At 42.3% G+C, this 24,731-nt stretch overlaps 1 protein-coding gene across 1 annotated transcript; it reads right to left on the bottom strand.

Moving 5' to 3' along the window:
* Positions 1 to 3,850: 3,850 nt before the first annotated feature.
* Positions 3,851 to 20,722, bottom strand: DDX3X (DEAD (Asp-Glu-Ala-Asp) box helicase 3, X-linked). Its single transcript, XM_011980183.1, is given in 18 exon segments — positions 3,851 to 6,490; positions 6,673 to 6,812; positions 7,116 to 7,269; positions 7,505 to 7,622; positions 7,714 to 7,895; positions 8,893 to 9,037; positions 9,446 to 9,590; positions 10,329 to 10,489; positions 10,598 to 10,696; positions 10,906 to 10,991; positions 11,384 to 11,519; positions 11,896 to 11,995; positions 12,074 to 12,232; positions 13,112 to 13,244; positions 15,681 to 15,728; positions 17,450 to 17,507; positions 20,117 to 20,263; positions 20,265 to 20,722. Coding segments are annotated over 18 exon segments (2,274 nt in total). The 5' UTR covers positions 20,448 to 20,722; the 3' UTR covers positions 3,851 to 6,410.
* Positions 20,723 to 24,731: the final 4,009 nt, after the last annotated feature.

Raw genomic sequence — 24,731 nt, 5'->3', positions numbered from 1 at the left:
AAAAAAAAAAAAAAAGAAAATAATTTTAATTGTATAAAATTTTCTCAGGAAAAGATAAAGCAGCAGAAAATCTTTATAATTTCAACCAGAAGCAAAAATTATTAATATTTTAGCAGGTTTCCTTCTGGTCTTCTATGTATTTTCAAAATACTTAAGATCATTCTACACACTGAGATGTAACCTACTTTTTTCTCTACCCACCAGAGCAAGTATGTTCTCCGTCACTAGTAATTGTAAATGGCAGCTTTATATATACATATATGTGTGTGTGTGTGTGTGTGTGTGTGTGTATAGAGACTTTTCTTTTTTTGAGATGGAACCTCACTCTGTTGCCCACACTGGAGTACAGTGGCACAAACTTGGCTCACGGCAACCTCCACATCCCAAGTTCAAGTGATTCTCCTGCCTCAGCCTCCCAAATAGCTGAGACTATAAGCGCTTGCCACCATGCCCAGCTAATTTTTTTTTGTATTTTTAGTAGAGACGGAGTTTCACCATGTTGGCCAGGCTGGTCTTGAACTCCTGACCTCAGGCAATCCACCCACCTCCCAAAGTGCTGGGGTCACAGGTGTGAGCCACCATGCCCAGCCAGCAGCTTAATATTCTGAATACAATATATAATATTTTAAAACATTAATTTAGCTCCAATTCTAGTTAAAAGGAACATGGTGAGCAAAAACTAAGGCAGAGGCAGAAGCACAGGATTTGTATAGACAGTAGCATGACATTCAGCTACAGGATAAGATCTGGGAAGCAAGTTAAAGCTGCAATGGTAGATTAGAACCACACCATAGGGGCCACGTAATAGAATGCCATTAATTTGTTTGCAGTGTTTTAATTTGGAATGTAGAGATGCTTCCACCATGAAGAACCAGAAACATGATCACGGCAATGCTAAGTTTGAAACAGATGACAAAAAGAAGGGGAGAGAACAGTGGACTCCACACCTAAGCCTGCTGTATCAGAATTGCCTGGGGAGCTTTAGGAATAAAAACACAGGCAAAAACCAAAACCAAAACCACAGATTCCTGAGAAAACCCCAGAGGTGGAGGATCCTGTTAGGAGAGTTGCCCTAGAATCATTTCCCAGGTACTTTATGTTGCAACACCAAGTTGGAGAAACACAAAAGGAAAATGGCTAGGTTCCAAGAGAGGAAAGACTAATCTATATTAATCACTACATCTCCCAGTGCCAATACTCAGACACCAAATCAGGTTTTGATTGCACCCTAAGTCAACCCTCGCCTTGCACTAAAAGATCCCATCAGGTGATTGAGGTCTGGAGGAGAGGTTCAGGGACCATTCTGCACACCACTAATGTTGACTGTTAGGTAAATGAGATGGGCTGTTGTGAATAGAATGAGTGGAAAAGGAAGTGAATGGAGGATTTCCAGCGAAAGATAGGAGGCGCTTTACTTCTCTCGAAAAATGAAACATCTTCAATGTAACAAGGAAGACAGTAAATACCCAATAAACCATGATTTATCTGCTTCACACAGTAAAGGACAAAAACCAGAAATACAGCCACAGAATGCCTTAGAATATAGATGTGTCACGTACTGATAGCCTGCCTAATGATCCTTTGAAGAGGGGGGAGGCAATTGGAGATGTGGCTGGTCCCCTAGAGAGGAGATATTACCAGTGCCTCATTTTATGTATGTATTTAGTTTGTCCATTTGCCAGTTGACGGACATTTTTGTTTCCACTTTTTGGTTACAATGAATAATGCTACAAAACATTCACATACTTAGCATTTTCATTTTTCCTGGGTAGAATCCTCCTAAGAGTAGAATTGCTGACTTTATCTCGTTTTGAGACACTTATTTCCTGCTCTTAAATCGTATTGGTCCGTTTTGTTTTCTCCCATAATAAACATCTTTCCAAGTCACAAAATACCCTTTCATAATACAACTAAACAGTGCTTTGTCAAAAAAGTCCTGTCTCAGAATTATCCTAAAGAAAACCCAGTCAGGTGTATGCAGAGAAAACTCAGAGGAAAAAGAAATCAATGAAGAATGAGAAAATTAGGCTGGACGCGGTGGCTCACGCCTGTAATCCCAGCACTTTGGGAGGCCAAGGTGGGCAGATCACGAGGTCAGATCGAGATCATCCTGGCTAAATGCTAAATCGATGAAACCCTGTCTCTACTAAAAATACAAAAAATTAGCCAGGTGTGGTGGCGGGCCCCTGTAGTCCCAGCTACTCGGGAGGCTGAGGCAGGAGAATGGCGTGAACCCGGGAGGCGGAGCTTGCAGTGAGCCAAGATCATGCCACTGCACTCCAGCCTGGGCAACAGAGCGAGACTCCATCTCAAAAAAAAAAAAAAAAAAAAGAAATTAAAGAGTAGTCATTATAGAAGGGACAGCCACATTAGAAACAATGACACTAAACATGCTGAAAAATAGATCATAAGCTGAAATGACACGAAGCAACAAAGCAGGTTTAAATATACCCATAATTGTATTAAAAATAGAATGGAACAGAAGAAAGCGAAACCCAAAGATAGTCTTATAACTTTCAATGCCCTGTAACTACAGTAAGTAGATACCTCTGTATTCTGGGAGTAGTGAAGCCCTATCAACAATGTATTAAGTCACTGAACTCCAAAGAGCAAGCCTGTGGCCATTCAAGCAGGTCACTTAGAGCATAGGAGCAAGGGAAACATTTTAAGCATGAAGGTTAGACATAGCTCCTATAAAGCCATTTTTAAAATCTTGAAATTCAGCCAAGAATCCAGGAAACACGAACAGTGCACAGGAGTGACAACTGCATTTAAGTGTAATTAAACCAGATTAATGTAGTATATAAACGTACTGAATTTGTCACCATAATCCTAACCATGCTAGACTAGAAATAATCTCAAATTCTGGCAGTTCCCCCAAGCAGATTGTCATGTTCACTCCTCCTCATTCACATGAAGGGGAACTTGAACTCTTCTTTAGCATCCAACTTCACTCCACGAGTCATTTTCAGCCATTGACTATTCAATCTAGCCATCCTAAACCTTTCCATGTTTGACTAAATTGAGACCGAAGTATGATCATCTTTTCTATCTTCAAAATACACACGGCCATGTTTCAAAATTCTGCTCCAAAAACTTACGCTTGAGTTCATGACCGGACAAAGGTTAACTACCCAGAACCGTATTTCCTTACAGTGCAAAAAATTCTTAATCATACTGCAAACCTTCAACTACAGTGAAACAAAAGCTGAATACACATATTCCTTAGAGGTTGAAACATACCAAACTGCTAGTACAACAATCTAATCAAACACCTATGCACTTGAGGTAGCAGCCTGTTGCAGCAGTGTGTATGGTAAGCATAGATGTCTATTACCTGTTTTTTTCTTTTCTTTTTAGAGGTAAGGTCTTGCTATATGTTGCCCAGGCTGGACTTTAACTCCTGGGCTCAAACAATCCTCCTGCCCCTCAGGTTCCGAGTAAGCTAGCACTCACCATAGGACTATGCCATCATCACACCTGGCCCAAATACATTCTTGATTCCTTCCCTAAGTACATACTTACCATTACTTGGACTACTGACACACTTGACTTTTATCCTGCTCATTCTTCCACTGTTCAACCATCCTTCATATCGGATACTTCAAAGAACGGTGAGACTCTCACCCATGTAAAATTGTTGGAAGTATAAGCCAATTTCTAGTACATGCTGTACATCAGTAAGGGCCTTTTAGATTTCCATCTATTACAAAAATTCTGTTTCACTGTATTTCAAGCTAACATCTTCATCTTTCATTGCAAATACTTATGAGAGTCATTCTGTATCCAAGAGGCATCTCAAAAAACAGCACTGGATGACAACCAAAAAAATAACATTTTACAATTTTTCAGGCAAGAGCACTTTATTTTCACCTCTGAAAATAAACCACAATTGACAACAACAAAGGAGACTGTGCAGTTCAACTTTTTATTTTAATAAAATCAGAATATGCACAGCACATGCAGTGCTAGCATCTAAACTAATACAATAAGCAATTACTAAAGCTACAGTGACTTGAGGTTCAATCTTTACATTCAGCAAGTTTAAATCCTTACATGATTTTTGAAACCTTATTAACTGAAAATATTGCTTGCTGATAAAACTTGCTCAAATGCTATTGCTGAATGTACAAGTCACTGATTATGCCAATACAACAAAGATAACCACATGTTTGAGGATTGCAATGTGCCAGACATTCACTGAAAAAAAAACAAACAAAAAAAAACACACAACTAAACAAAATTCACACAACAAACATCTGAGATTCTGGACACTTCACATCAGTGTTTTGAAGTGTTTCATTAATATCTTAAGACAAGTGTATCAAAACCTTGGCATGATTTAATTTCAAGTCGCCAATTTTGTTTTTACTAACATCAGAAAGTTATGGCTACACTGCCAACGCCGGGTCTGCTTAATTTGACTTAAGAGTTTAATATGACTTAACATTAAAAGCTCACACTACCCCGAAATATATAATTTCACGCATACGGTGACATTCAACATTCAAGTGCCAGTGTTTTTGTACTGTCTTTTGGTCAAGTTTCTTTAAACTTTCAAAGAATCACTTTTAGGCTTACAAAAATAAATATTTGTCAAAATGTTCAATAAATATTACATAAAACTAGCAGCAAAAAGTATCTAGAAATCTGTCGTGTGCAAATAGTTTTCTTCTCAACTATCATTCCCATGGTCCCAAATAAATTTTAGAATCTAGTCCCATCCCCTTCCTAGACAAGCTGCGTTCAACAATCTCCAAGAGACAAAGTAAGATTGGAAGTTTAAGGACACGCACACAAGACATATATATAAAATTCTCTGAATGTGCAATAAAAGAAGTACTTTGTAAAAAGTTATGGGCAAAATGTACAAGGGCCTAAACCTAGACTAATTGAAATAGCACCATAACAAATGACCTCAATACTGTCAAGTGCACCTACTTAATAAAAGTTTTAGAACAAGGCACAATACACTTGAAAATCTATTGCACTTTAGGAAATTTTTGCCGTCTTCCTATGCCACTGTAAAAAGATGGAGCGTTTTCATCACTGCATTCTGGCCACAAAATTAGCACAGAATTCAAAGTGGCAGAGGCATTTTAGTGGTGGACAATGCTCATCTTTGGCCAGATTTAGCATAAACAGACTATAAATACAATGGAAACCTATGCAACTAAAACTGACTAAAACTGCACTGTAGAGCAGAATTGACACCTTGTGCAGTTATGTACATATTTCCAACCTGTGTGATCTCAAAGATTTCAGTTTGTTACTCTTCTGGAGCCATTTTACAAAGTCTATAGTAAGCCAGTTTAACATCTCAACGCAGCTTGAACAGAGTAATGTGAATCGGCATTTAAAATAAAGCCTGCTGCATTTAATTCTTCCTGTTCATACCCTCTTGACCAAAAAACATCAACACTAGCATGCGTTATTAGACCAAAAATCATCCAAGGCCCTAATGAGGGCTGGTCATTGCTGTGGTCAGCCATTCTACCATTTCAATTTCATTTATGGCAGGCATTTAAAAAGTCTAAGTAGATGAATTCTCCTAAAAACCTATTTCAAGTTATCAGACCTTTAAACTTTCCCTGTAATAGTATGCCCACATTTGGCTAGCTCATTAATTAATGATCTGCCTAAACGTTGAAAGAGGAATTGCTGTATTTACTTGCATTAACTTTGAAAACAGTGCTTTGAATGTATGCATGTATTCATACATCACCTTATCATGACTGGAATGGCTTAAAGACTATCAGGTTCTAAATACCTATCCAGGATAGAGTGAGCAAATCAGAACTTTAACTTAATACAGTTTGCCACATTAGAAACTAATTCCATTAATATGCTTCAAGACATTTGTTGTTTGTTTTCCCCCAATCTGCAAGTATCAAAAAGCCCTAATGCAGGCTACCGCATAAGTTTTTCCTTATATTATTTATGGATGAATCGATGATTCCTGTTAAGTTGTATCACACCTGTGTGCCAAGGTTTGATTTTAGCCCAAGTTCAGTAAATTTATTTTGTCAAAACAATTGATATCTTGAGCATTACTGAGCCAACAGGACATCAAAATAAAAAGTTGTCTAAAGTTAAAGGCACAGTACATTAACAAACAAATGATCCTCAGTCACAAAATTATAAATGCAGTTTGGGATGGGGGTAGGCGGGAGGGGAGTTAATCCAAACTACAGCAATGAAGTCTTCAAACCACCTTCTGAACAGGGCTGCTGATTGTTACTTTCATTTCTTCTTGTGACCTTGAGCTCCCTTAAAAAAAAAATTTCAGTGGAGAATCACAGCTGGTAATGTACTGCGAGTTCTTGAAGCTACACAAGGTATAGTCTGGCTAAGTTACATGTGGTTTCCATATTAGCTTGTTTGGCAGGGTGACCTACTGCAAAGCAGGCTCAGTTACCCCACCAGTCAACCCCCTGGGAGTTATAATTTCCTCCATATCCATCACTGTTGTAAAAGCCTCCATAGCCACCTAATGAGAGATTTAAAAGAGAGATAAATTAATGAAGTTATCCATCATTAAATACAATCCTTAAGTACTTTGCCATCAAGTTTCTATAGTGCTGATCTTAAATGGTTTAATTAGACTTTGAAAAAGATGACTAAACGGAAAAAAACCCTTCCCAAAGCTATGAAGTTACAGATTAACACTACCTCCACCGAATCCTCTGCTGCTACCGTGGCCACCTCCGCCACTGCGGCTGCTGCTTGCACGGCTGCTGCTGAAGCTGGAACTGCTGGCACCACTACTTTGTCGGTAGTCTCTGGCACCAAACCCTCCACTAAATCTGCTACTATAAGAAAAAATTTATGTTGGTTCACATGAAGATGAAATTCCACTGAAGCAACCTAACTCTTACATACTTCCCAATGACCAATTTCTATTTTTCCATTCAAACAATTCCCCATCCAGCCATATTTTCCCCAACATTAGAATGGAGTGTCATCCATTCTAATACAACCCCCTACCAAAGAATCTAGAAAGCCTAAGATGATTCAGCTTTTTAAATACTGTGAAGTTAACGCTGGACATTATGCATGCAGAGGAAACACTAGAAACTGTTAAGTGAACACCTATTACACCATATATACCTCACCTCTTAGAACGTCCACGACTGCTACCCTTGTAGTGGTGTTCATAAGCCATGTTTTCTAACCAAGATGGCACTTCTTGTTTAGCTTCAACAAGAAGATCCAACAAATCCTTAGTAATATTTATGTTCCTCTCGTTAAAGAATGAGGTTGCCAGGCCTAAAAGAGTCCCCAAAAAACTATATAAACAAACGTCTTCCACAAAGTAACTTGCTACCCTTCTTACTTTCCTATGCAGAAATATTTAAAATATTACAATCTATTATTTAAACAAGTGCTTTGAGCAAAATCTTTGTCACTTTCATTGTTAAAAATGTATTTTAGATCCTAGCAAGTTCTTTGCTGCACGCATCACAGCTAAAAACATGAAATCATCAAGTAATCAAATACTTACCAAGGTTTCCTACACGTCCTGTACGACCAATGCGATGTACGTATTCTTCAATATCACTTGGCAAGTCAAAATTGATAACATGTTTCACATTTGAAATGTCCAGTCCTCTTGCTGCTACCTGGAAAATAACTTATATGAGATATGGCCCACTTAAAAGAAAAATACTTGAACATGCTCAACTTGAATCAAAGAAAGATGTTTATACATACTGCTGTAGCCACTAGAATTGGGCTTTTTCCTGAGCGGAACTGGTGAAGGGCCTCTTCCCTATCCCTCTGAGAACGGTCTCCATGGATACTGGTACATGCGTATCCTTCATGGTATAAGAAATCCTCCAGAGAATCTGCACCCTTTTTGGTCTCCACAAACACTAAGGTCAGTGAATCCTTGCCTGTCGTTGAAAAATTATAGGTTTTTGTCACTAATATGGCTTAGTTCTCTTTGCACTTATGTATGCACAATTTTCATGTGTCAATTAAAATACATACATATCTTCTTAAAAATGGGCTTTTAACAGCATGTTTTGAATTGAGGAGGAAAAGTAATAAAGGTAATCCAAATACATTTAAGAGATGGGGGTCTCACTATATTGCCCAGGCTGGGACTAAACTGGCCATTCACAGGTGCAATCATGGCATACTACAGCCTCAGCCTGCCAAGTAGCTGGGACTACATGCACGTACCACTGCACCCAGCCCAAATGGATCACCACCAGAGCAATGAAAATTATTCATAATTTTAGATGGGTGCAGTGGTACGTGCCTGTAGGCCCAGCTACTCTGGAGGCTGAGGCAGGAGGATTGTCTAAGTCTACAAGTTCTGGGCTGTAGTGTACTATGCCTATCAGGTGTCCACACTAAGTTTGGGATCAACATGATAACCTCCCGGAAGCAAGGGAGCACCAGGTTGTCTAAGGGGGGGTGAACCAGCCCAGGTCAGAAACAGAGCAGGTCAAATACTCCCATGCTGATCAGTAATGGGATCGCGCCTGTGAATAACCCCTGCACTCCAGCCTGGGCAACAAAGAGAAACCCCCATCTCTAAAAAAAATAAAAAATTCATAATGCTGGCCGGGCGCGGTGGCTCACGAGGCCTGTAATTCCAGCACTTTGGGAGCCCGAGACGGGCAGATCACGAGGTCAGGAGATCGAGACCATCCGGGCTAACATGGTGAAACCCCGTCTCTACTAAAAATACAAAAAATTAGCCGGGTGCGGTAGCGGGCGCCTGTAGTCCCAGCTACATGGGAGCATGGGAGGCTGAAGCAGGAGAATGGCATGAACCCAGGAGGCAGAGCTTGCAGTGAGCCGAGATTGCACCACTGCACTCCAGCCTGGACAACAGAGCGAGACTCTGTCTCAAAAAAAAAAAAAAAATCATAATGTTACCTGTTGCATTTAGGAGGTCAAGCAGAAATGACCGTTTGTCTGATTCTTCTACCCAAACTACTTTCTGTGTGATGTTTTCAGAGGTAGAGCCAACTCTTCCTACAGCCAAGAAGATATATTCATCTAAGAAATCACGAGCCAGCATCTGAAAGAAAAAAAATTTTTTTATTACCTGAGATAAACAAATTTCTAAATAAATAAAATTTGCGGGGCCAGGCGCGGTGGCTCAAGCCTGTAATCCCAGCACTTTGGGAGGCCGAGACAGGCAGATCACGAGGTCAGGAGATCGAGACCATCCTGGCTAACACGGTGAAACCCTGTCTCTACTGAAAAAAAAAAAAAAAAAAAAACACTAGCCGGGCGCGGTGGCGGGCACCTGTAGTCCCAGCTACCTGAAGGCTGAGGCAGAAGAATGGCGTAAACCCGGGAGGCGGAGCTTGCAGTGAGCTGAGATCCGGCCACTGCACTCCTGGGCGACAGAGCGAGACTCCGTCTCAAAAAAATAAATAAAATAAATAAATAAATAAATAAAATTTGCAACATCCAACAGTACCTGTATTTCCTTAGGAAAAGTAGCACTAAACATCATAGTGTGGCGGACACCCTTTGGAGGCATAGTATCTTGTTCAACTATTCTACGAATCTGAGGCTCAAACCCCATATCCAACATCCGATCAGCTTCATCTAACACCAAGTATCTGTCATATCATGAAAAAAAAAACAAACCTGAGTTTAGAATGAGGAGAAATCAAGATGGTTTTAGTATGGCTGTTAGTATAATTGCAATTGTGTAAGTTATTACAATTATATATTCATTAAGGTGGTGCCTCACACTGCGTAATTTTACAGACCCAGCACAGGATCCTTGCCACTACATAAGTCATTCAAGATTACACAGCCAAATTAGTCCATCCTAGTTGACTGTCCCACGAGCTGATCATTCTAAGCCTCCACCAAGATGTTACTGATTTTTCAACATTAAAATTACTATGAACAAGATTTTTGTAAAAGTTAGATGTCTGAAATACATCACTTCTCAATCTTAAAATTTAGACAATGTTGCCACCACCACAAACCTAATGGCCAGTAACTTTAATACTGCATCCCATACATTTAAAAATAAACATAGCCAAGCGCCGATGGCTCATGTCTGTAATCCCAGCACTTTGGGAGGCCAAGGCAGGTGGATCACCTGAGGTTGGGAGTTCGTGACCAGCCTGACCAACACGGAGAAACCCCGTCTCTACTAAAAATACAAAAATTAGCTGGGCGTAGTGGCACATGCCTGTAATCCCAGCTACTTGGGAGGCTGAGGCAGGAGAGCCACTTGAACCCGGGAGGTGAGGTTGCAGTGAGCCGAGATTGTGCCATGGCACTCCAGCCTGGGCAACAAGAGTGAAACTCCGCCAAAAACAAAACAAAACAAAAAAACATACTTGCAAAAGTCTAATCCAATCTTTCCTCTTTCCATCATATCCACTAGACGTCCTGGAGTGGCTACTAACAAATGGCATCCACGTTCCAAGTCTCGAATCTGCTGACCAATATCGGCACCACCATAAACCACGCAAGGACGAACTCTAGATCGGTATGAAAACTGTAAGCAAAAAAAGTTATGAACTTCAAGATCAAAATTTTTACATATTCATAAAACATTTAATTAGAATCAATGAAAAAGCTAATAATCACTGGAACTCATACTTACTTTTCTGGCTTCCTCGTAGATCTGTACTGCCAACTCTCTCGTTGGTGCTAATACCAAGGAGATTGGGTACTGTTTGCGGCGCCCATACCTTCCATTTTCCTAAAAAATAAATCAATTTTTAAGTTAACTCTACCTACCCTGTTTGAAAAGTTCATCACAACATAATTCCCTTTTGTAATTTATAGATTACAGATTACACTTGAAAACTGTTTTCATTCGACTTAAGTCTTAGCATCATTTAGAAAGCCCTCTCAATGGCCCCCTACAAAGTTCTACAATAATTTCCCATTTTATAAAGAAACATCTACCTTCATGGCCCTCAAAGCCTCGCCTGGACCATCTGAATAAATCTGACTCAAGATGGGCAAGAGAAATGCTGCAGTTTTTCCAGACCCTGTTCAAAAACAAACAAATCCTGCTCATTAATTTTAAACAGACATTGGTAGATGACAGTGTTTTTTAACTGCCCTATTACTAGTAATTAGTACTTTTAGTTTATGATTAAGTTTTCCAAAAAGTGGCTTCTTTGGTCCATCATCTCTAAGAGGAGTCAGCAAACTGAGACGACTATTTTTGTAAATAAAGCCTGCTATTTTTATAAATAAAGCTCTTACGGAATACAGCCATACCCAATAATTTATTTATCATCTATGGCTTCTCTCATAGTCCAATAGCAGCGCTGAGCAGCTGCAAAACTGCATGGCCCATAAAAAACAAAATTATTTTATTGTCTAGTCCTTTACAGAAAAAATATGATAATGTTTTACTCTTATGAGCTGAGCTTACCTGTTTGGGCACAAGCCATCAAGTCTCTTTTCTCTTTGATAATAGGAATAGCATGCTTCTGCACTGGAGTTGGGCGAGTATAACGAGTAAGCTCAATGTTTCCCATGATAATTTCTCCCATCTCAACATCACTGAACTGTGAAGAAATTCAATGGGGTTAGAAATGCTATCTAAAGCTATTTCTGTTTTATACTAATAATGGAAACAACCAACAGCTGATTTGTAACTCAGCTTATAGTTTAAGAAAATTACCATATTATACTTTTGAGAAAAAACAACCCCCAGGCTTACTGCACATTGGAGAAGACTTTGGGTTGTTCCTATGTTTGACCCATTTTCTATTTTAGGTAATAAATTATTCATAATGGTGACACTGAACTCAACTTCTCCTTTTCCACAAATCTATGAAGCTGCTGGTCTACATGACTTTATGGAGCTCACCTCACATTCTAATGTACCATGAAAACATTTACACCTCCCTGTGTCTTGAAAAGTCAAGTAAAAATACTTACACTTTCAATATGTGGAGGACAGTTGTTGCCTGTTGCCTCAACTGGAATGTCATCATATTTCTCAAAATTAATCCCAGTGTTGCCTCCAGAAAAGAGTTCCCTCAAATCAAAAGATGGGTAAGTTCATTTGTTATACTATAATGCTTCATCACAAGTAACATACACTTCAAAAACTTACTGTTCCAAGCGTTCACTTGGTGGGAGTGGTTTTGACCAATCATCTTCATCTGATTTGTCACACCAGCGACTGTTTCCACCACGTTCAAATTTGCCAAAGCCACTTCTGTCACCACGGCTGCCAATGCCGTCATAATCACTCCGTCCACGATCATCAAACCTGAACAGCACAAGCAATTAATCAGAATCATATCATTTAACCATTATCAGATTCTTATCCCTACTCTAGAACTGTATCTGGAGACTTAAGTTATGGCTAACTATAAGGATGTCAACAATCCAATTCGGAGTTATTTGACAAATAAGGCTCTCAAACCAGCATCATTTACATAACCTCATTTTCTAAAATCAGTAATCTTTATATTTCTATAAAGTCGTATAGCCTAAAAAGCCTTGCAGATGACAAAATTAAGAATAAAGATTTTATTTGAAACTGGCAAACAGCTCACAACCTTCATTTAAAGTACTCATCCAAATATATTTAATGGTAGGGAAAAGAAGAAAATAGCACACCAAATATCAATTGTCCTAGTTATAATAGGATGTCACTTAAAGGACAATTCACCTGTGTGACTTTGGATAAAAGGTAGAAAATAATCCTTACCTGAACTAAGATTAAAACTAAGAGTTTTAGGCCTGTTTGCGAAAAATCAGGACACAGGACTAACAACAGCTATTAGGCACATGGGGTCAGTTCACCATACTTGTGTAACCAAAAATACAAGGTATTTAGAAATTGTTATAGAGTCCACAAAAATCCCAACTAAATTAGGCCATTCACTGGAGGAACTTACTCTTTTAAGTGGAACATATAAAACTCGAGAAATAGAATAACTCATTTCATTATGCCAATGAACATATTCCTATTTTCATCTAATTTCTAACTAAGAGGTTCAATTTAGTAAAAGCCTCTTACAGCTAAGAAAATACAATGACTAAACAGACATAATGCTTGACATCCAAATGGGTGGTCAGGATAAGGACTTACTAAACTGTTATTACACGTACACATAAGTTGGTAAGACAAGAAATCACTTACCTTCCCCTTGATCCACTTCCACGATCACTGAAGAAGCTAGACTTCCCTCTTGAATCACTACGAGATCCAAAACTGCTATACGCATCCTTATCTTTGCTAGAACTCCACCCTGAACTGTCTTTGTCGTAGAAACCTTCAATTAAAAGAGCACAAATCCGTTTTATTATTAATTAGAAATAGGAACCATGTTAAGGTATTATCAATCTTTCTGAATTTGAAGGCATCCACTGACTATCTTATCTCTGTGGGCTCGAGGTTCAATCTCAAGATATTCCTACCATGGCCCTATAAGACAACCAAGATTTACAGCTGGTTTACACCAGGACAAAGTTTTTAATTCTCCCCACCAGAAAATATTGTCCACTGGCCAGGAACGGTGGCTCACGCCTGTAATCCCAGCACTTTGGGAGGCCAAGGCGGGCAGGTCACTTGAGGTCAGGAGTTCGAGACTAGCCTGACCAACGTGGAGAAATCCCGTCTCTCTAAAAATACAAAATTAGCCGGGCGTGGTGGCACATGTCTGCAATCCCAGCCACTCAGGAGGATGAGGTAGGAGAATCACTTGAACCTGGGAGGCGGAGGTTGCAGTGAGCCAAGATCGCGCCATTGCACTCCAGCACGGGAAACGAGTGAAACTCTTGTCTCAAAAAAAAAAAAAAAAATTTTTACTGTACACTAAATCAAGCAATCTGACTTGTTTTTGAATGAATACTACCTCTAAGTGGTCAACAGCTTTGCCTATAACACATTGATTATGATACTGTTGTATGATCATCACAATTTAATTTCCATTCATTTTATACGTGTGAATGGGTTTACTAGGAAACAGTTACTATTGTTTTCATGTTTTTTGGAGGTGGTATTCATTTAGAACATTCTTAGACTGTCAGATTACTTGGTTTAATACAATATTTTTCAGTTTCAATAGTATAAAGCACAAGAATACTACTGTCAAATGGTACTATTATTTTAGTGGTTCGTCTACTATAAGCTTGATGACAATCAGGAATACCTGGGAAAAAGAAAAACCCTCATCACTATATATTCTCAGTATAGACAAGGTTCCTGGGTACAGCTATAAATATCCAAGTAAGTGGATGACAAACATGTAAATTAGCCCAAAGACAGATAGAGGGTTTAAACACAAGTAGAGTGTTTAGCTTCAGCAACACCTTATTAGAAACAGCTTCTGAATTCAGTTACTTTCCTTCTGCCTTCTACCTCCTACTGTTAGGCCAGTCAGGTGACCAACAGCCTTTGCTAGCAAGAAATAGTTGAGTTAGAGTGCCAGATCTCTTCCAGCTCTAAAACCTCTATGATACTGCCATACACATGAGGGTCAATTCTAGCTAGTATACTCAGAATACCGAGAACATCCATGATGATAAAGACAAATTCCACAGCAACCTCCCCTTAAAAAGAATATAATGCCAGCCAGGCACGGGGGCTCACGCCTGTAATCCCAGCACTTTGGGAGGCTGAGGCGGGCGGATCACTTGAGATCAGGAGTTCCACACAAGCCTGGGCAACAAGGCAAAACCCCTAAATACTAAAATACACAAAAACTAGCCAGGCATGGTGGCGCATGCCTGTGATCCCAGCTACTTGGGAGGCTGAGGCAGGAGAATCACTTGAATCCAGGAGGTGGAGGTTGCAGTGAGGCTCTGCACTCCAGCCTGGGCAACAGAGCGAGGCTCTGTCTCAAAAATAAAAAAATAAAAATAAAAATAAAAAAGAATATAATGCCAAAGTGATCTTCCCATAGAAGTAATACAGATTTTATATACATGTATCGCTAGGACAGTGAAGGTAACACAGACTACATATGGAGAGGAACAGCAGCAAACCATGTGCTCCCCTGTGGACTCTCCACTCTTCCTATCTGCCTTCTTTATACAGTATCTTCCCTCCTCCTTATCTTTAGTTTTCCTGACTTTCCCTTTTCCTCCAAATTTTGAATGGTCTAATTTTACAGAATATAAAGCACCCGAACAGCTGTCTCATAATATGAAACATACACTAGCTGTTATCTATCGCTACATTACAATCGCAATGGGAAAGACGCCAGATAGTGTAATACATTTTGGACAAAACCCTTCAACAGCAGCAAGGCAAGGAGATGAAACCAGAGAATCACTCCCAATGCTGTAACTTGTTAACTATTCTATGATAAGCCCATCTTCATTTCTGGCAACTGTGCCAAGACAGAAATAACCAGGTTGTTATCATTATGCAGCTTGGTTGACACAGTAGGGGCACCCACCTCTTCCAAACTAAAACCATGCTGTGAATGATTACAAACAGATTCAGCACAAGACTAGTGAAACTGTACAAAACCATGCCCTTGGCGTCAGAACAGCTTGACACAGGAATGCCGCATTTCCCACTGTGTAACATTAGATGAGTTTTTCCAACGTTATTAAGCTCTAATATTTGAACCAAGGCTGACAGAAGCATAAAAGAACACTATGTTTAGACTTCCCCCAAATGCCTCATTTTCCTTAAGGCTTTGACTAACTTCTAAAGGAGGCAAAAAAATAGACCAACGAAGTTACTTGTGGGGACCTACCTTTAGTAGCTTCTCGGTTCCTTAAATGAGGAGGAATATAGCGCCCTTCTAAAAAAAAATACATATATATATAATTAAATGCCAAAAAACCTTCCATTTAAATTTCTGTTACTAAAAAATGATTCCGGGAAATTAAAATCTCCAGTCTTCCAATCTGATTACTTACCTGGACATTGAGAGGGGGGAAAAAAAAGAATCTAATTTTAAATGGGTTATTGCTTCATAAGGAGAACTCTGAAAGGAGTTTGATTTTAAAAAAAAAAAAAAAAAAAAAAAGCTGATTTGGAACCTAATAGTTGAAATCCACAAATTGAGCACATTTAGCCACTAGTCGTCATTTAATGTGACTTTTTTTAAAGGCCTGCTAGATTTAAGAGAACTGTCATAAAAACTAAGAGGATCACTTACAGCATTAAGTATTACTGTAACAATTTAAGATTACTCATGTAATAAATCTCACAATCTTTTGTTTCTATGCCAGTAAGTTGCAAAACATACAATAAACATATAAGGAAAAGCTGCAAAGGGGAGTTAATTTCAAGGAATTGCAGGTTTTAATTTGGGACTTGCTGAGTTTAAGTTGACGGCTGCTCTGTACGCAGGCAAGAATACAGCCTAAACTATGGATAAGCAAAAAAAAGCACATAATATAAACCCAAATAAAATCAATTTGCTTTATAACTAGTAAACATGTCATTTAACTTTCTTTTTCTAGACTGAATTAAACGTTTTTAAAAATCTCCATTAGGACAATCAGTTCCTAAAAGATTCTTAGCATGACAAATAAGGTGAAAGTTAAAGCAAACACCAATTTTGTGCCCAGTGAGCCTGTTCTTGCCTAAAAATGAGGACACATCACAGCCCATACCCACTTGTTTTAATAAGTAGGAAGAGATCTGAGCTAAATATAAGGGTCTATTGCCTTATTACGTTATAATAAACCAGTAAGATCCCCTATCTTAACACTAACCTCTAACAAGTCTCTAAACAACCCCCCTTAAAAGAAAAAAAGCAACTTTTCTAATGCCTTTTTAAAAGAAATGACACATTTGAAAATCTAACCTAACCACCAATCCAAAATTCAGTATAGTCTTCTGTTCTTCAGGAGAAAGGAGCAGCTATAACCGATGAATATAGTCAGTTAACAGCGACACATCCCCATCACCTCTAAACTGGGCTCAGGATTTATAATGGACGAAAACTCTTCTAGCGATAATATGATATAATAAGGTTCCTTTCAATGGTTAACTGCTTTTACTCAAGAGAGCCAGCTAGAAAGGCAACGACGACGCTCTCCAGGCGCGATGGCTCATGCCTGTAATCCCAGCACTTTGGGAGGCCAAGGCAGGCAGATCACCTGAGGTAGGGAGTTCGAGACCAGCCTGACCAACATGGAGAAACCCCATCTCTACTAAAAATACAAAATGAGCCAGATGTGGTGGTGCATGCCTGTAATCTCAGCTACTCGGGAGGCTGAGGCAGGAGAATCGCTTGAACCCGGAGGCAGAGACTGCAGTGAGCCGAGATCACACCACTGCACTTCAACCTGGGCAACAAGAGCGAAGCTCCATCTCAAAAAAAAAGAAAAAAAAAGGCAACAATGCTTTAGATTGATCACTAGGTACTACATAACCCTGTAACACAAAGACTACATAATTCTTTAAGCAGTAAAAATTGAAAGGCAAATTTCTTAAATTTTAAATAAGCCCAATGAAATCTTAAGACATTAAGCTCTAATATTCAATAAATCCATAAGATGTTTTACTTACTGCTGGCTGTACTTCCTCCACTCTGATTATCTGAAGAGTTCAGGTCTAGGCCAGCAAACTAGAAGAGAGTGAGATGGTTAGCACCCCATGTGCTCAAATACTGTATTAAGAGAAAACTAGTCCCGCCCTCTAGCATTTGCTAGCACTGCATTCAAGTAGTTGGCCAGTCCACCTCACAGGGCTGATACCAACTCTTAATGAGAAAGTGACTAAGAATGCTTTCAAGTCTGTAACGCTCTAGGCAAATGCAAAATATTACTATTGTATATACTACAGAAGGCGGTACACCAAGATGCTTGTGCTATTCAGTAGAAACCGTCCAAATTTCATTCATTCATTCAAAACGAATTTTCACTGCAACATGTTCCATAGCACAGGCTCCCTAATCACCAAACTAAAGCTTACACTGAACCTCAAAATTATTCTTCAATGTCAAATAGATAAGGGATTCGTTTTAGTGCCAGTCATAAACATTTCCAACGCCAACTTTCTGTAGTACCTGGTATTTTAAACCTAAAAAGCACACCTGAAAAATGTCAGGACAAATTTTGAATTGGCCGTTCTTTAGTTCCTTCATCCCCAAATATTGCCTACGTATTTTTAGTCGGGTAGTACTCTTAAGAACAACAACAAAAAAGCAATATACCAACCACTTACACAAAACACTATGTTAAGCACAACTCTGAAGTAGTTTGACTGTTAATTCGTTTGTTTTTTTTTTTTGAGACACAGTCTCCCTCTGTCACCCAGGCTGGAATTCAGTGGTGTGATCTCGGTTCACTGCAATCTCCGCCTCCCCGAGTAGCTGGTATTACAGGGGTGCGCCACCATGCTAGGCTTTTTGTATTTTTAGTAGAGACGGGGTTTCGCCATGTTGGCCAGGCTGGCCTCCTGACCTCAGGTCAGGTGATCCACCTGCCTTGGCCTCCCAAGGCGCTGGGATTACAAGCATGAGCCCGGCTTGAAGTAGTTACCTGTTTATTACCCCATTGTAACAGTTGTTCAAAAATGACTTTGAATAAATGGTACAACTGGCATTCAATGCTCTTAGGGAGTAGGACGTTTCAGTGCCTTTCATCTATATTTCTACCCATCTCCCTTACACTGGTATCTCAAAAGCCTCAACATTCTTGAAAAGGGTTATATGCTACCTTCGTAACGTTGTATAACTAACCAGGAACTACTCACAAGTAGTTAGTGGAAAAAACTGTACATGCAAAGTGTTTCATTTTTCTCAAAAAAGCCACAAAAGACCAAGTTACACAGTACCGTTGCCAACCTGTTTGCAAAAGATACACTATATACCATGTTTATAAATCTTGTGTTTAAAGCTCAGTATGATACTGCCAAACTGCACGCATCATCAATGGAGTCACTGAAAACTGGAAGCAGATGCTGAGTGTAAGACTTCAGGCACCTAATTTCCAGAATTTCTATGAGAAAAAACACCACCGCGCTTTCTCTTGCTACCGTTAATACTTTAAAGCACGGCAGAACCACAAACTTTCCTTTTGCACTTGTTATAGTACAATTTTGCTTTTTAAATAAGGTTCACTGCTGCCTAAAATCCTTAAAAGGACACTGTAGCTAAATGGAAAATGGTAAAACTGGGAATACTCTGTGCTGCTGGTAGATTGTTAAAATGTCTGTGTTCAATTCAACATATGAAGTGTCAACAATTAGAGGATTTAATATAATTGGTTCATTAACAGGGAGAAAATGCTCCCAAAGGAACAGATCAATTCCTGAAAAATATTACATATGACTACATTAAAATATGTATTCAATTAATTTGTGCCACTAAACTTAGTCCCAGGATTATTCCGGAGTTTGTGAAATCAACTCCTAATCAGAAGTGTATTTAAAGGCTCCGCATAACCCACACAAGAGCTTATCTGAAACGTGGTGCCACTGTTGCGGCGGGATGCAGTCTTCCTGCCACCAAAGCCCAAAACCTTCTCTCAGATCACACGTCCTCCTCTCCTCTGCCCCTAAATCCTTAGAAGAGGGGATTCTGTCTAAAAGACTGGGGGTGGGGAGGCCTCGGACCCATCGCGAGATTCTACTCCACAGGCAGCAACAAGTCAACGACAAAACTGTTTACTTCCCCCAAAAGCCGGGTGTTTTTCCAATGGCGGATTCCTGGATCAAAGTCACTAACATGAAGACACTCCCACAACCCGCGATGACCCCTCCACTCCAGAAAAACGCGGGGCTCCCGGCTAACTCGCCACACAGGGACAACCTGGGCCAAGCAAGGAGGAGAAACGGCCTCGCTGGCTAACCTCCCCGCCGCGTCTAACCTCTATCTCCAGAGCCCAGCGGCCCATTCCTGCCTCCCCTCCCCGCCCCCACTCCTCCCCAATCTTCTGCGTCACAAAACTTTCCACTCCGGAAACGCAGCCTCCCCGGCCGCGACGCCGGGCCTGCGGACCCTGCGGAACCTGGGCTGAAGCGAAAAGGCCTGCGGAAGGAACCCGGGAAAAACAAGACGCCCATTCCATCCTCCTTTCCAGGCCCTCGCCCGCCCGGGACCCACCGTCTCCCGGGAGTGAGCCACAGCGCCTCCCAGCACCACACAAAAGAGACCGCCGCCATTTCCCCCAAGCGAAGGCCACCCCCTCCCCGCCGCGCCGCCCCCTCCCACATTCCTGGGCCGCGTTCCACCCCTTGCTCGCAGGCACGCAAACACCGGATGCCGCCGGGTCCTCCAGACGGGAATCCAGGCTGCGCCAGCCGTGAAGGCCGAAACCCTCCAGGCCAAAAGGGTCTCCAGTCGCGTCCCGCTGCGCTGCGCACTCCCGCAAACCACCCCCCGGTCACTAATCAGTCGGGGTTCGCGCATGCGCGTCCCCGCGAGAGCGCGCGCACTCCCTCCCCCCTCCGCCCGCCTGCGCACGCACACACAAAAGCCGCCATTGTGCTCGTCCCGGGGACAATACAGCGGGCCGAGACCGGGCCCGGGCGACAGCCCCAACCAACGTTCCTGTCCCTCCATAGCCCTGGGGCACTCACACCCGCCAGCCTGGGGCACCCAGGAAATGAAAAGTAAGGGTCCCGGTTAGCGCTGCGCCATTAGCCAGGTTAGGTCAGAGGAGGGATTCACGCAGCAGCCAGCTTAGTGGGGTCCTTGCGGCTCACCTGCTGGTCCAGCCCGAGCGCATTTTCCACCGCCACATGACTCATCCCTGAAGAGTACCGAGAACTCGGAGTCTTCCGCTGCTAAGCGAGTGTGTCTGTTCCACCGCGAAGGCCCTCTCACGGGAGAACTGCGGCTCTGGAGCGCACCGCGCGGCCACGGATCTAATATACCCGCTTGAAAGCCCGCTACGTCAGCACGTACAACGTGTGCCCTCCCTCTCACACTGCAATCCCCTGTCGCGGCGACTAATGCCCGGCTACTGCGCGCTCCCTCAGGTCTAACCTCACGGGATTTCCTACTTAGTCCCGTCGCCCCTAGCAGTCCTGTCTTGGAGCTTGGAGCGCCAAATGCTGTCCCAGTTCTCCCGAGCTACACTTCCCGTGCTCTCCGCTAAAACCGTAGTCTCAGCCTCGGAGGTCTCGAGATCTCGCGAGAACTTGCGTTTCCCGTTTACCACCAGCTAAAAGGCCTGGAAATGTTAACCTAGGCCTCTTCGCTCTCCTTTCAAACCCTATGCACTCAGCTTTAGTTTTTCGGGTTTTTTTTTCTTGGGTTTTTTTTGTTTTTCTTTTTTTTTTTTTTTCCCCCAACACTGGCTTTCACTCTTCTTCCTCTCTCAGTTCCCGGGCTTGGAGATGCGGTGGGATTTCTCCGGTCTAATCTGCCCTCGGTCTTCCGCGTGTAGCCTCCCCGAAGTCGGAGCTAGGCAGACAGTCCCGAAACCGAGAGGGCGGCAGGCCACGTGACCGCAGGTGTCGCGTGCGGTGGCCATTTTGTGGAGCAGGAAACGGTGGCTTGAATATAGAGTGCTCGGGACGGGGGGGCGGGGAAGAGGAGGAGAGAACAGAGGGAAGGGGAGGAGGGGGAGGAAAAAGAGGGGAGCGGAGGAAGGAGAAAGGAGGAGGGAGGAGGGTAGGATGGTGACGGGGCGGGAGTCGGGGGGAAATGGAGGGGAGCCGGCGGCGCGCTGGTGGCCCGACACCTCCCTGCGCTGTTGCCTAGGCAGCGGGGGCGCCGCCTAGAAACACACAATGGTCCCTCCCGGCCAACCCCCCGACGTGTGCGCGCGCGCCCCCACCCCCCGCGGTGAGGGAACAATGAGACAGTCACGCGCTGATCCAGAGCCGCCGCTGGCGCGCCCTCCCGGGACCCCTGCCCTCCGCAGGAATGCGGGCTACATTTGCCCCTAGCTGCTTCTCGCTGGGTACCCAGCTGCTTAGGGCAGGTGAACACCGGCGTTGCGGGGAGCCTGCGGGTGGCGAACGGCTCTTCTAGGGCCCAAGGGTGTCGGGAATGTTTGTAGTCGGTGCAACCTGGGCCTACAGGAGGGGCTGCAGCGGGGTTACCGGCCTGGGCTCGGGGTGACCCTCAGGCCGCTGCGGTGTATGAGGAACGGGAGGAACCAGGTTTCTGCCGTCGGAGGAACCTCTTCCCGTGGCCCCCTCCCAGGCAGGCCACCCCAAGTCCCGGCTTCGGTGCCGCAGGCCCTTAAATACAAGAAGATGTGTTTACTAGTGGATTTCCGGCTTTGAGCCGGCACACGCACATCCGTGGTTTCTTACGACCGCTTTCCCCTCTCCCGCTTTCCCCTCTCCCTTCTGACCCTCAGCCCGACGGAATTAAATAAAACGCAGTGGTTTCCACCACCCTCCAAAGGGTCTTCTGCTGCCAGGATTCAAATAGTTCGTGCTCATCACATAATTTACCATACACAAAACTTCTCTCCCCAATTTTTAAAATCGAAATGGAAATTCGAACGAGATAGGCAGAGAATATCACACTGTCGGGGGCAAGTGGTTTAACGGCTTTGGGTCTCAATTTCCTCATCTATAAAAGGAGTCTGCTACATTCCATAACCCTGTGAAAGACTCAACTCCTTTTCATAACTAGTATTTTCTAACCCCCCTTTTACCTATACTGAAATAACAAATCATAGGTAATACTATGTAAACCTACAAACACAATTTCAAAAAACATGACCTATTAACAAACGGAAGCAAATGATTATAATAAAACAACGTATTATAATATGTTAATGCCGCTGCACAGCTACGCTAACTGGTGGGAAGATACCTGCCCAGCAGAGCCACAAATGCGAACTGGAAAGGTGTTTTGATTTCACAACTCGAGTTCCATGTACAGCATTGCTACTAGGAACCTCATTTTCCACAATGTTGAACTATTAATAATGTTTAACCGTTGAAATAGTAGTTGCATTTGTGGAAAATTCAGAATATATGGAAACTGGGCAAAGATATTTTGTGTTCATATGTAAAACAGTGTTAGTTCTCGGCTTAGATGATAATGAATTAGCTTTTCACCGACATCAGTGTCCAGTGGTTCAATTCTTCGCTCTATGGGAATGACCAGCATCACAGAACATCCTAGCATGCCTAGCTCCTGCCCACTAAATGCCAGTAGCCCTCGCCAGTCATTGTGACGACCAGAAATACACAGATTTCTACAATGCCCTTTGGAGAGTCACTAGGTTTAATGATATTAGGGTCCCTTCCTGCCCTGAGATTCGTGGATTCTCATGGAGTATTGGTGAAGGACCTCGGTTTTGTTTCAGTTTCGTTTTCCTATGAACCAGGGTAAACATGAGTCAGGTTCAAAAACTGTGAGTTCCGATAGCTCTTCAAAATGCATGTAGCAACAATGGGATGCACTGACTACCCTGGTTCTGGGCTTTGTTTTACTTTTGAGTAGAGCCGAGTACAGGGTACCGCCATGGGAGTACCTAAAAGAATTAAAATATACAGCAATTCCCTATTTTCAATTAACCCCTGCTCATAGGCATACTCAGTTCAAACCAACAGGGTATTTTGTTAATCAATATGTTATAATTGAAATATCCAATTGGAGAGGAAGCGGGAAAACATACAAAGCTTTGTCTTCAAACACATTCACTCTGAAAAAGAATGATGTGCACACTTGAGGCAGCTAAATAAATGAGCCAACTTTCACAGCACTCCGAATGACTTTTCCATTAAGCAACATTTGCATATTTTCTCCACATGGCAGTTATTTGCAAATTTTATTTGAAGTGACCTAAAAAGGGTTAGAAATGGCTGAAACCAGGAAAATTTTTTTTTGCACGCTCCCTTTCTTAATGTTTCCAGGCATTTTAAGTGCCCATATTGAAGCAAATGAACTTCCTGCAACACCGCCCCTTCTCCCGCCGCCCCACTTCCACCCCCACTGGAGGTAGCGCAGTGAACCAGAGCCTAGGAATTGCAACTCCTCTAACTAGCAGTTCAACTCCCTGCTTACAGGCACCAGGCAACCGTGTTGACAGTGCCCCGGCTTCCTTATCTATAAAGTTGGAATACAAGTAGTCTCTGCCTCCAAGAGTGTTTGTGATTCAAAGGCTTGTGCATGAATTGAAAGTGCTTTGCGAGGCAGGGCGTGGTGGATAATGCCTGTAATCCCAGCACTTTGGGAGGCCTAGGCACGCGGGATCACTTGAGTCCACGAGTTCCGGCGTGGTGGCGCGCGCCTGTAATCCCAGCTACTCCGGAGGCTGAGGTGGGAGAATGGCTTGAGCCCAGGAGGTGGAGTTTGCAGTGAGCTGAGATTGCGCCACTGCACGCCAGCCTGGGCGACAGAGTGAAACCCGTCTCAAGAAAAAAAAAAAAAAACGGGGGGTGGGGAGGAGAGGTAGTGTTTATTTATTTATTTATTTATTTTTAGTGCTTTGCAGGAAGTAAGAGCTTGGTACCGAGTGGCTCTGGATCCACATACACGTGTCTAGCTCCCATCCTCTCAGCTCCCCTAGTAGAGTAAGTTGCTCTGAGCACTGGACTCCCACCGTCTCCACTGTTCAAACCTCCATTGTAATTCCGTGTAGTACTGCAGCTGTGTGTGAGCCCACAAAGGACAGGAAGTTTGCCACACCTCTCTATGCAGAATGGAGACTGAGGTAGACTGAAATCACATTATCGCGATGCACATAAATAATGTGCCCAAGTAACCTCAAACCTGGGACAAAGATAATTAGACTATTCCGAAGCTAGAAGAAAAGGAGTTGTAGAAAGGATTCCAAGAGATAGGTACCCTAAAGCCTTTAGTGAATTTCATGATTGCCAGTCATTTTTCTGCAAGGTCCAGGGGAAGGGCCTCCTGGGTCCAGCTGATCCA

Source organism: Mandrillus leucophaeus, unplaced genomic scaffold (genome assembly GCF_000951045.1).
Source record: "Mandrillus leucophaeus isolate KB7577 unplaced genomic scaffold, Mleu.le_1.0 Scaffold209, whole genome shotgun sequence".
Taxonomy (NCBI): domain Eukaryota; kingdom Metazoa; phylum Chordata; class Mammalia; order Primates; family Cercopithecidae; genus Mandrillus; species Mandrillus leucophaeus.
Note: the sequence above shows the minus strand (reverse complement) of the source record. Positions and strands in the feature narration are given on the sequence as shown.